Here is a 12,577-nt window from a genome sequence, read left to right as displayed (position 1 = left end):
ATGGAGTTAACAGTCAGTGGAAAACTGCCTACCATTGAGGAAAATATGAGAATGTCTTTCTCGTCTAATTCTATATACATCATCAGCACAAACTCTTTGGATGAAGACGATTGTGATGAAATGTTTTGTGAATCACCAAGAGCTCCTACTTTAACACCTCATCTTTCTGACGATTCACAAGAAATTCTACCTAGTGTTCAGAGCACTTCATAAAATCTGTACCGAGTGTATAACAATGATAACTCTGCATGATATTTGCTGTGTTTATACTTTAATCATGGGCAACAACAACTTAGAATATAGTTAAGTCAATTAATTTTTTTACTGATGGCATGTACCAGTATTAAGATTTAATTTCATTTTCACCTTCATAGTTTCAACTCACAAAATGTGTATTAAGATTTCTGTCATACGTAAAAAGAATTGATATCATCTTCCTATTGTGTTAATTCTGATTTTGATTTTATGTATTTCTGTTATACAGACAATTGTCAAAGCCTTTTTCATAATTGTAGAAACTAATTGTGAATATGTATGAGAAATAGAAAGCAAAGGATCCTGCCTCAGCATTGTTCCAAACAAACTACCCAATATGCACATTTGAACTTCAAATTCTATCATCAATGAACTAAAGAGATATCAGATGGATACCCCAACCACTATGTCTTTGTGTATTTTACCTACTCTCTCGAATATTCAGATATCACAAAATGTAAGACATGTAGAATGTGAAATCCATGTGATATCTTGGATCAAAATTTCATCTTGTTAAAAAAAAAAGTTTATTCCAACTTTTAATTGTCTCTTAAAAGTGAAAAATCTATGAAACGTTCCTGCGGTGTTGCCATAAGTGTATTAACTGAAAATTATTTCTGTGTACAAATATGTTCATAACCTGACAAAAAAAATAAATCCGTATTACGATCAAAACGTTCAACATTTAGGTAGCATGCCATATTTTCACATGGTGGTACTCAAGATCTGTAATTCATTTCGGCAAAAATCAAAATATTTTCATGTTGCTGCTATGGAAACTGAGTAAGTACTGTCAAAATGTATCCACATAGAGTATAATATGGAACACTCCTTAGTATAATGAAATGTTAATTAAAACATAATTTGAAACATAAAGATCTTAATGAAGGAGTTAAACCTATGACAACTTTCCACTTACAAATCATAGAATGACACAATTCCAGGAATTTCCTCTGTGAAATTCATTTGATCCAACAGCTGAGGCGTGGAGAATTCCCTGAGCAGGGCTGCTAGGTACAGGTACACAGTCCTCTCCATGAATAAGTCATTACCTGAAACAACTCTTCTTCATTAAAGCTTCAGTCACATCACTTGAGGATTAGAGTTTGACAGGATTGTAGATTGCTCAGATTGAATTTCATATCCATTTATAATTGATATGTGTACTGCCTTGTTGTAAATGAATTTCTGAATCACATGAAAACTATCAACATTCAATTCTGATTTTAGTAGTTACTGATGAAAACAACTTAGGGGAGTGAACAATAATTATTTGCTTACTGTAGATGCATGCAACTGAAAACTGTAGTTTTATTTTGAATCATGCATGTATAGATTTTTGTAGTTTTGATGTTACAATTGTCCTACTGAATCACAATGTTGTCATATTTTTCATTTTGCCGAACACTTGCTTTTTAAATTGCTTCAAAAATGAAATTCAAGAGAATGGTACAACTAATAGATACATGGACAGTATATTGAACTAGTAATAGATCAAAAATTTCAAAAAGTTTTTCTAAAATTCGGTTAACTATATCAATATTTTAAAGTCACTTATATTCAAAAGCTTGTAAGAATATATAATTAGAGTTTGGAAAAACCCATATGAAATAATATGAAAAACCCCATAACACCCTGTGCATTGCACATTATTGCCCCAAGTAACTAGAAAATGTACAAAATGTATATTTAAGAATGAAAGTGCATGTTCATTGATCAAAATATGATATACCTGTCAGAAAGGTACACATGACCCTGGAGACCCTCAGGGTGACAGACACTGACCCTGTGACCTTGGGTTGGAACCTCTCCAAGAGGTACACCCACCTCAATACACTGGTAACCATGGAAACCTGATTCTTTGACAAAGCATTCTGTACATCAGCTCCCCTGTTGAAAAATTATCAACATTTGACAATTACAGAAGTCTATCAGACCTGATTTATGCCTACTTTTATATATAAATAAAAGAAATCAGGCAGTCAATAATATCATGCAATAATTATATCTAAAAGAGTATTGGTGTTATAATGACTTTTATAATTTACACGGAGATAAATCTAACTAAAAGAGCACTAAATGGTGTCTTCATGACTTATATACTTACACGGAGCTGAATCTGATGTAGAGGTCGATGAGGGGTAGATACATCCAGTCCTGGGGTAGGAGGGTCTCTGTGGGGGAGGAGGTGACCAGGTTCTGTACATCTAAAGCCTGCATCAGGAATCGGTGTCTGTAAAACACAAGCACAGCTTATAATAAACAGCACTCTTAATCCTAATAACATCTACATCTCAAAGCTACAAATACATGTACCAGAATTGATAAATAATAAATAAAAACTGAAATGTTTGCAATATAATGTAAAGGAGGGTATTTTTGCTTAAATGTTGAGTGCAACATCAGAAACATATATATACACAGTGAAACATGCTTGAAATAAATTGCCAGGCTATTTTGGCTTGTTATAGGCGTAATTTGTAATATCCGTCAAGTTTACGAAATGTAATAAAGTCACAGTGAATGAAAATCACTTCGCTGTAAGTGTCAATTCATTATAAACTTGTTTGCTATAACTGTTTTTACTGCTTTAAGATAATTGTTTTGGTTTTTTTAAAATTTATATTCCATGCAACATGATTGACAAAAGGATTTTGCAAGTGCTTCTACCGTAGTTTGTTTGAAGCTTAAGTTTTAATCCATTATTTTTTCTGAACATATATGTAGATAAGAGAAATGTTTACTGGTAGGGTTGGAATAAAATAAAGAGCATAAACATTGTGTACCTTGAATGCATTGCCACTTTTTGTTGGTCAGAGAAGGCCTGAAGATAAGCAGCCCTGATAGGAACCAGTTCAGAGAGAGTGGCAGCCACCAGTTGAGTTTGATTGACAGAGACCTGTTCCTGGGTCACACTATAGAGATGTACAGCATCAGATAGCTGGAGGCTCTCCATGGAACTCATCATTGCTTCCTCTCCTTGTCTAGAAATAAAGCTCTTTTATTGCAATGCAAATAAAAAGCCTTACTATGTAACCTTCTGCTAAATGGGATGCGCAAGTCAAAGGGTTTATAGAATCGAAGCTTTTTCTCAAGATTCTGAAGATTTCAGTTGATAGATAGAGTCATCGCCCCCCCCCCCCCCCCCCCAAATTAAAAAAAAAAGACATCAGTCCATTGCATAAGCTGGTACTAGTAGCTGAGTGGACTGCAAAAATGCTAATTGAGTACTTTAAAAGGACACAACCCATCTGTAGATTATTGGCCTAAATCTTTGACCAATAAGCTATGAACTTCACATTCATTGCACCTTGAACTCTAAATTCATTAAAAATTTGTCATACCCTTGATTATGAATAAATTCATTTTCAGCAAACACTGTGCAGAAAGGACCCAATTAAATACTGACACATAGGAACAGACTCGAACATTGTTTTCGTGGTTTTGAAGGCTTTATAAAACTTACTTCCAAATGTTAGGTGAGAAAACAATGGTTGACATGAGGTCATGAACCAGGAATTCGTCTCCATGCTGTAGATGTGTGATCAGCCTCAGTGAGAGTTTCTGTAGCAGAGAGGCCGTCTGTTCACCATCAGTCTAGTGTACAAAACAAAAGGCCACATTAACATCAGAGGCATACTACATGCAATATACATGTAAACTGTACTATTGTTAGTTTTCATCGAAGAATAATTTTAACCTGGTAGGTTGTATAACTGTATCATTACAAATGTGTACTACTTATAGTCTACTTACATGATTGACTACAAGTTTCAAAAAATAATATATCACAAAATGTTCATATTTGTTGAAGTGAGAGTTTGAAGAAGCTGTAGGAGAACTGGCTATCTTCCTCAGATAGGTAAGCAGGTTTCCATCTGATGAAACGAGTTGACAAATCTACAAAGAAGATATTTTTGATAGCATGCTGTTTTCTAACACATATTAAAATTATCAAATGTGGTATTTTAACATTTAAAACTCTGCATGCACATTGGTAAATACATTCAACTACACATGTACTTTTTTGAAATACTTTACAATTGCAACCAAATGTGACTTTACAAATGCAAACAAATGTGACTTTATAGGATCAACAAATGTGATTTCAATATGGATTTTTCAGTATCATTAATACTGTAATACCCAGTTAATTATTATATACCTTTTCTTGGAGACCTCTGTGAAGTTGGCCGATAACATGCAGCACCCTTAACACTGCTGTAACAATTCCAAAAGGGGAATAATCAAGTAAACATGGTTCTACAAGATCACCCTCCTTTAATCTCATTCCTAGCCCAGGCAGATTGTCAGCATACTCCATCTTTATCTGAAGGCCAGGGTTCAGGATGCTTGAATTGGGACTGGAATTTCAGCAAAGTACAGAAATACATTTACTAGATTGTTTTTCTTGTCAGAATAGTTATATGAAGTTGTCATGATTATCATAAAGGTTCAGGTGTCGATTTGTTATCTTTTACAGAAGCAGTTTCTTGGCAATATTATAAATCAGAGAATTCTGGCAAAGTCAATTTACATGTATGTGCTTAAAATACTGGCAAGGTTAATCTATAAATAAATGACTGGTGTTACCATAAACTTGAAAGGACAGCCTGAAGCCCCAGGGAATGGAGGAGGGGTTCAAACGTATCCCCATAGAGCTTCTCTATGTACTGTAGGCCCGCTACAGGGTCAAAACTTTTCTACAATGTGTGAAAATCATGGATTATGTTCAGGTGTATCTTAACTCAAATAGGTAGTACGTGTTCATACATATCATTATTAAGCAATTTGATACCGTAATTACTTACTAGTGAGGACCAGGATGATAGATAGGAAGCCATAAAATTAACGCAGGATGCTTCAAAATCCAAATTGAATTTCTACAATGAGAACAAAAATATTGAGTTTTATAAATATTTTTTTTTTACTAAAACTAAAACAATAAACAGGCTAGAAAGCTCTGTTAGTAGATGGTTCTGAACAGAATTACAAATCATAGTCTAGTTATTAACCATATCAAATTGGTAAATAGATGGGCTAATTCCTCTACAAACTATAATTCAGGATGTATAGGTTCACATCCTTATTATGATTTTTAATTTATTTCAAACAGACCACAAGGAAATCAAACAATTCTGCAAAAATTGTACAGACCATAGATAGGCATTTTCATGAAATACATGTACCTTATGTTGATATGTCTCTCCCAGCTTCTTCATACATTTTTGGCACATATCCATGACTACAGACCCTATGTCTGTTACTTGGCTCCATGTGACACTGGGCAACAAATTCTGATCTTGGTCACTTGGAAGCTTCCTTGAGAAGAAAAAATGAAGATATGTGTGGAAGAATACTACTACATGTACTATATTCTGTGTTTTGGTGTTCTGTTTTTGTCCGTTTGTGTTTATTATTTAAAATACTGGTACCTCTCACTGGAACCGAATTTCCTCTGATCACTCTGAGCAGCCAGCAGTACGACTGACTCTATCACTGTGATGAATGTGGTCATCCTGTTGTACTGAAGCCAAGGGCAAGTCTCTAAGCACTCCATCTGCAGTGTCTCTAATTGTGACAATATACATGGGAAAATGTCTCTGGAGAATTAAGGGAAAGGAAAAAGTTTCTTCAACACATTGTGGAATGATAAAGAATACATAGACAGATAGAATTGCACTTGAATAATTCTTTAAAATGCTAGAAAATATGAATATGGCAAACAATAATTAATCTCTTTCTTTACAAGTCAAGTATTTAGCTTTGTGTCTATCAGGAAGCGTACGTGAATAGGTCGTCTGCCAGGCCATAACTTAGACACGCCCTCCAAGTTCTGTAACTCTCAGTCTGTAGACGCAGAGCCTCACTCTGAGGGAGCAACAAATTACTGCAATATAAAAAGAGAAAGTAATGATAATCTGACACTTTCAAAATGAAATAATACACTTGAACTGACATCAATGTTATTGATGATAAAAAAATGTATCATGTAGAAATTTGGAGGGAATACATACTCTGCATTTTTCTCCACTAAATATCTTAAAAACCTGGCTTTTATATGGTATTTCCCCAGCTGAAATATCAAAAATATTCTCAGAGTACAATACAGACATGACTGTGATGTAGCATTTACAAAGGTATTTCTGAAAAGTTTTTAAGAAATACATGCATAATATGATTAACAAGTGTAGCATTGTCATTTACTGAAAAGTACTTATAAAATAACCCTTACATCATGTTCCAGTATATTGTATATCCGACTGATTACTTTTATGTAATATACTTGTACAGTATCTATGCCAACTAAGTATTCCTGCCTGAATTGGTGCATACAATCAATATTTTACCAAAAAGTTTCAAATTCAGACTTTATCACCTGCGTTACTGTATATCATAAGTTAATGTCTTACCAGTGTAGCTGCTAGATTTCTCCCAGCCTGGGCCAAGCACCTGACAAGCTTCATGGCGCGGGGAACAGGTACACCGTATAGATCGGACAGGGGAGCTTTAACATCTGTAAACATTAGCAATTCATATAAATCTCTACAAAAATTTAGTTCTCTCCGTCAAAGACATGTCAAGTCAAACATAAGAAAACTTTAACAAAAAGTAAATGGTTAATGTACAAAATAACATATTGTAGATTAATTAAGGTGACTTTCAAAACATTCTGTGAATGAATAAAACCAAGAACTGAGTTATAGTGTATGATATAAAGAGTATTAGTGATAGTTTAAAAACTACTTCACAGGAGTCAACCACTAAATTTTGTGCCTTAAAAAAACCTAATAAGACTAATACCCAAGATGGACCTAATTTGGCACAAATGCCATTTTGACAGTGACCTTGATGTCATTCAAATCACCTTGGGTCAGGGTAACAATACATCATTGAGTTGTGAGCAACTTGTAAGAGCAAAAAGTATGAGCCTGTGGTGTTTATCCTTTTCAAACTTATAGATTGGACATGAAAAAGGCACAGACAAATATACATGTACATGCATACTACATGTAGTAGTAATTTATACATGTACTACTATATATACATCCCACAAATGTTTGTTTATGGGGTGTATCATAAACGAAAAGCAGCACACCTAACATTCTCCAGCTGGTGGGTAAGAATTCCTCCACAATTACATCCAACAGCTCGGGACACCTCTCCACCTGTCAAAGATATACATAGATAAACAAATACACATCAGACGCAATAAAAAAATTCTGCCTCATACAATTACCAAAATTATATTTTTTTATTTGATGAAAAATAAATATCTAAATACAATACACATATTTATATAATGAGTGACTGAATTAACATCTTTTTGTATATTTTTGAGTACCAATGATATTTTCATTCTTTCATAATAACTGGTGTATCTACACATATTCCAGGAATGTTCATACCTCATATGCCATCTGAGGTGAGTGTTTGACAATTCTGATCAGGATGTCAGTACACTGAAGGACAACCGGAGCCTGAGGGTGAGACTGGGACAGGATGTGTCGCAACCGGGGGAGAAGGTTCATCCTCATCACCAAGGCCTGAAATCATCAGAACAACTCAATGTCTTTTGCAGTCTTTGACATGTCTGATATACAATGTATTCATATCAAATTTTACAGCTTTGAAGCTTTCAAATTTCCAAAAATATCAGTGTACAGTGAAATGTGAATATTTAATAATCTAGATAATATACTGTCAAGGTGAAACATGAATAACAGTTACAGAAAATAGAGTTTGAAGATCTTTACATAAATGACATCTCGTTTGAGAACATCAGCATCTGTTTCCTGTGGTTTCTCATCTTCTGGTGTAGGGTTCTGGGAGGTCATTCCTGCTGACATTCTGCAAGTCTTCAGGCAAGGCGACACATGTCCTTGAAACCATGGCATTACTCTATCTAAAGCCTCCTATCAAGATTTGACAGAGGGAAATAATTGAAAAATAACATTTTATAGATGAGAGCAAAATGAGTTTAGAATTCATTGTGTTAAAATACTTCTTTTAATAATCCCTGAATAACTAAACAATTCCCCAAAAAACATTACAACAAATGGAGCCGTTTAAAGAAGGATATTTTTCATACAGTACCTCATCTGCTTCTGACGCTAAAATGGAGTGCAGGGTTTTTATGGCCATGAACACTACACTCTCCACACTGTCATCCATTGCCCAGCGAATCAGAAACAAGATCCCAGCATTCAACACTGTCGGTAGAATGGCAGAGTTCACATGACCCTCGAGATCACCATTTCTTGCCTATTAATCACAGAAAAAATATCACATTCTTTTTCAGACTTATCCAAGCAATTATAAATCCTAGTTTGGCAGATATGATATAAGATACCGAATCTTTAGCTTAAATATTCAAAAAGAGAATACTAGTTAAAAGTAAAGCAGATAGTGACCTAAATGGAGACAATAAACTGAATGACCTGAATAGAACACTTCTGACCTTTGTGAGGATGTTAGCCAGAGTTTTGAGGGAAAGCAGCCTCTGCTGTGTGTTTGTACTCCTACACAGGTGAAACAACTCCTCCAGCGAGTAACCAGCTCTCTACAGACAAAAGAGTTCCGTATGTAATCACTTCAAGATTAATGACAACAAAAAGGCATAATACATGTAAGACTGCTGTGAGGGTTTTGTAAACCAACAAGTAGACATGAAGCATCAATAGGTTCCTAACCTCAGGTTCGTTTCCATGGTGATGGAGACCTAACTTGACATCAATGCCTTCGTCACTTGTTACCAGGTTACCCTCAAAATCAAAGCGTGCAGCTGTCCCTGTCTGTAAATATACAAAAAATCATTTAAATAATTGTCATTGTTCCTGCACTTTATAACTGATACCCATCAATTAGTATGTATAGCCACATATCTAAAAGCACCCATATCATTGTCATTTCTCTCTTGCATGTACATGTATAGATATATGACAATAGAAGTAATTTTGACAATCTCTACATATGTACAGTTGAACTTGGATATCTCGAACACTGATATCTCCAATACAATGGATTTGTCGAAGTGATCTGCAAGTTACAACCACTTATTTCTTAGGCATTTTACCTTTGATATCTCAAATATTCGGACATCTCATAGATTTTAAACAGTCTCCTCTAGTTTGAGATGACTAAGTTTGACTGTATACAAGATAACCCACCTCACTGTGATCTGTGGTAGGCTGGGGGAGATCCTTCAGCCACGACAGTTTGTCGTACTCCACTTTATCCATGTGCATCCACTTCCTGTCCGGTTTAATTGGCAAGTCTAATTCTGATGCCTCTGTATAAGAAAGCAAATACCCTGAGTAAATCTTGATGATTTAGAACAATCTCAAAATAGAGTGATATACATGTACATTGTAAATGAAATTAATATTCATCAATCAAAATTTCAATGTTACCAATTATTAATATAGTAACTAAATTTTTCTCTTGGTGTATCAAAATATTTCATGAAATGGTAAACAGTGAGTGTCCAGGCATAACCATTTATCAAAGTGAAGGGAATTAACTCTTGTTTTCTGGAGATTTTGGGTAGTTTGCCAAACTGAGTACCTGCAAGCCTTTCTTTGGTGTTTTCAGACTGTGTCATTTCCATGGACTCTGAATTAGAGGATGGCAGATTTGGTTCTGCTGCAGATTTCTTGTTTTTTCTCGATGACAAAAAGTTCACAAGCTTTGGGTCTACAAATTGATAAATTTATATGAATATATTCATAAAGCTATTTTAAGATAATAAAATTGGATCTTTTTATGGTGTTTGTAAATGTTTAAAAGAAGTATTGATTTTTTTTTGGAAAAACTGAAGAATTTGAAAAAGAAAAATGTTGTTAACATTAGCAAATTTTTTAATTTGTATGCATGGTAATCAAGAATAAAACATCTGAAGTTTCCACCATGCAAACATAGTCATTTTTTGAACACTAGTTTTCAGCAGTGAAAGCTTAAAAGAAAAACATTTTAGAAGGCATAGACTACATGCTCAGCATTTTCTCATCAAAGGTCCTATATGGAAAATAAAAGTAACATAAGATAAGTGTTTCCTATATCTAGAGGTATACATGTACCGTAGTTATGTACATGTACGTCATCTATTTACCGGTACTGACTAATACCTAGCATTTGTAGAAGCTTGTTCCTCTCTTCTATGATTTCTTCTGGAGTCATAGATGATAATTTGCTGAGGTTTTCTTGGTGAATTTTCTGAGCCTCCTCTCCACCAAATGTTGCACTGAGTCCAGTTCCTTGTATAATATGTGAACCACTTTCTGATGAAAGATTTACCTCTGGTCCACTTTCTGCAACCATTTTAAAACATGAAACTGTTTCCAATCAAAGAAACAAAATAACTATTTTAGTATATGACATTTTCTATTTGGTTGATAGATAATTTTTTAATTCCATAAGCTTACCTTCCATCTTAATATGAGCCTGCTTTTCATTTCCCTTCACCTTCAATCCCAAATCATTGGCAGACATTTTTGACATTTGCTGGGCAAACAGACTTCTTGGTTTCTTGTTGATTCCTGTTTTGCTCTGAATTAAAAGGATACACATGTCCATTTATTACTGAATCACTTACTTTGTAGAGCTAAAAAGTCTCAAGAAATAGAGTGTTTGTCATAATACAACTGACATCATTTAAATATTAATTTTAATACCTGTTCAAGATTTCCTCTATGCATAACTTTGGGAAACCCAGAGGCGCATTCCAATATGGAAGGAAATGACTGAAGATTTTTAGTGTCTCTCTCCTGAAAATAAGTCCTTAACTATGACTATCCTGTGAATATACATAAGGGTACATAATTTTTTTTAAATACTACATCTTTTTAAAGTTACTTTAATTGAATTCTAAAAGCACTTTCAAGAATTGTAAGTTCAGAGGTTCCAAGTATGTAAAGTAAAATGTGATACCATCTTTTAAATTTAAGTGCATAACATCCAGCTGTTTTGGAAACTTACCACAATTTTTGATAGAACTGCTTCCATATGTCTGTCATGTTCTGTAAAGACATAAAAGATGCATATATACAACTAATATATTTATATGTATATGTGATAAAAAGGACTTTAAAATTTTTATCCAAACAAAATGTCCATATGTTATAATGCACATGTTTTAATTCCTGTCTGGTTCCCCATTTCTCACTTTTCATTATAATGAAAAAGAACGTGTAAGATAAAAAAGAAGATTTTCCACGTTCAGTACAAAATGTTAAAAAAAGAAAAGAAATTGATTCCAGTTCAGTATAACAGTCAAACTTCGTTATTTTGAACTTGATGGGACTGTTTTAAAACTCTGAGATATCCAAGTATTTGAGATATTGAGGGTAAATTACTTAAAAAATCAGTGGTTGCTTACAAATTACTTTGACATTTCCATTGTATCTGAGATATCAGTGTTTTGAAACCTCTAAGTTCAACTGTAATTTGATGACTTAATTATAGTCTATCCCAAGATTCTGCTTCCACTATATTTTGCTTATTAATCAATATTCATATGTGCCATTGATTCCAAACTACAGGGTACATGAATTTTAAGAATGAAAAAGTCCATTACCGGTAATTCTTTGTTGAAATGCTACATCCATTGCTTCTGGATGAATTAAAGTCTTGGTTAAAATAATTGTGACATGTCAAAAACCATAAGCAGATGGAAGTTTTACTTTTGTGTAGATTTATGTACATTTTTAAAAGAAAATCACCAAAAGGGGAGTGAATCAGGAATTTGAGACAGACAAAAGTATTAATATGTAGCTGTCTGATATAATTACTTGCAAATCTAGCTTCTGGGTCATCTTCTCCTTTGACTGCAGCCTCCCATGATTCAGAGAACCTGCTTTTTTTGTGAGGAATATTTGGATCCACCTGCTTAGGTTCTGGCTTGGATGGTGGGAGGTCTATAAAGAAAATTAAATACAGATAGTGCAACAGGATAACTGTTTTTATCAATTTGATTGATAACACTTAATTTACATTTTAGATTTGTACAGTTGTAAGAGAACAAGTGACAATGTGGTGTAGTACAATTATTCCGAACATCTTAAAAAGAAATACATATTTTATTTTAGCTCAATTCATGTACATATCCCCCCATCTCAGAACTGAACCACAGCTCTGTTTACCCTCTAAGTTAACGACATCTTTATCGACAGGTACAGATGACTGCGTTGTTTTCCTTTTATCTGGTTTTTTTACAACACTGACAGCACTTTTTTCTTGTTTCGCAAGAAATTCCTGTTGGAACTTTAGCAAATCATCTTCAGATTCCCCAGGTTTTGGACGCGGAATCATTTTTATTCTAAAG

At 34.1% G+C, this 12,577-nt stretch overlaps 1 protein-coding gene across 1 annotated transcript in view; it reads right to left on the bottom strand.

Moving 5' to 3' along the window:
• The window catches only part of LOC105344379 (RNA polymerase II-associated protein 1), a 16,679-nt gene extending 4,102 nt beyond the window's left edge, over positions 1-12,577 (bottom strand). Inside the window, exons 1-28 of the mRNA XM_011452156.4 lie at positions 12,396-12,577; positions 12,045-12,170; positions 11,233-11,273; positions 10,929-11,021; positions 10,680-10,803; positions 10,383-10,565; positions 9,823-9,951; positions 9,426-9,547; positions 8,949-9,050; positions 8,717-8,818; positions 8,353-8,520; positions 8,013-8,171; positions 7,665-7,802; positions 7,355-7,424; positions 6,669-6,772; positions 6,273-6,331; positions 6,044-6,145; positions 5,691-5,858; positions 5,445-5,577; positions 5,067-5,138; positions 4,849-4,958; positions 4,421-4,619; positions 4,012-4,155; positions 3,722-3,852; positions 3,042-3,239; positions 2,363-2,488; positions 1,988-2,145; positions 1,175-1,307 (exon numbers count right to left, since the gene is read on the bottom strand). Coding sequence (XP_011450458.3) covers positions 1,175-1,307; positions 1,988-2,145; positions 2,363-2,488; positions 3,042-3,239; positions 3,722-3,852; positions 4,012-4,155; positions 4,421-4,619; positions 4,849-4,958; positions 5,067-5,138; positions 5,445-5,577; positions 5,691-5,858; positions 6,044-6,145; positions 6,273-6,331; positions 6,669-6,772; positions 7,355-7,424; positions 7,665-7,802; positions 8,013-8,171; positions 8,353-8,520; positions 8,717-8,818; positions 8,949-9,050; positions 9,426-9,547; positions 9,823-9,951; positions 10,383-10,565; positions 10,680-10,803; positions 10,929-11,021; positions 11,233-11,273; positions 12,045-12,170; positions 12,396-12,564 — 3,563 coding nt within the window. The 5' untranslated portion in view covers positions 12,565-12,577. The remainder of the gene's footprint in view (positions 1-1,174; positions 1,308-1,987; positions 2,146-2,362; positions 2,489-3,041; positions 3,240-3,721; positions 3,853-4,011; positions 4,156-4,420; positions 4,620-4,848; positions 4,959-5,066; positions 5,139-5,444; positions 5,578-5,690; positions 5,859-6,043; positions 6,146-6,272; positions 6,332-6,668; positions 6,773-7,354; positions 7,425-7,664; positions 7,803-8,012; positions 8,172-8,352; positions 8,521-8,716; positions 8,819-8,948; positions 9,051-9,425; positions 9,548-9,822; positions 9,952-10,382; positions 10,566-10,679; positions 10,804-10,928; positions 11,022-11,232; positions 11,274-12,044; positions 12,171-12,395) is intronic.

The sequence above is a fragment of the Magallana gigas genome, chromosome 6, assembly GCF_963853765.1.
Source record: "Magallana gigas chromosome 6, xbMagGiga1.1, whole genome shotgun sequence".
In the NCBI taxonomy this organism is placed as follows: domain Eukaryota; kingdom Metazoa; phylum Mollusca; class Bivalvia; order Ostreida; family Ostreidae; genus Magallana; species Magallana gigas.
Note: the sequence above shows the minus strand (reverse complement) of the source record. Positions and strands in the feature narration are given on the sequence as shown.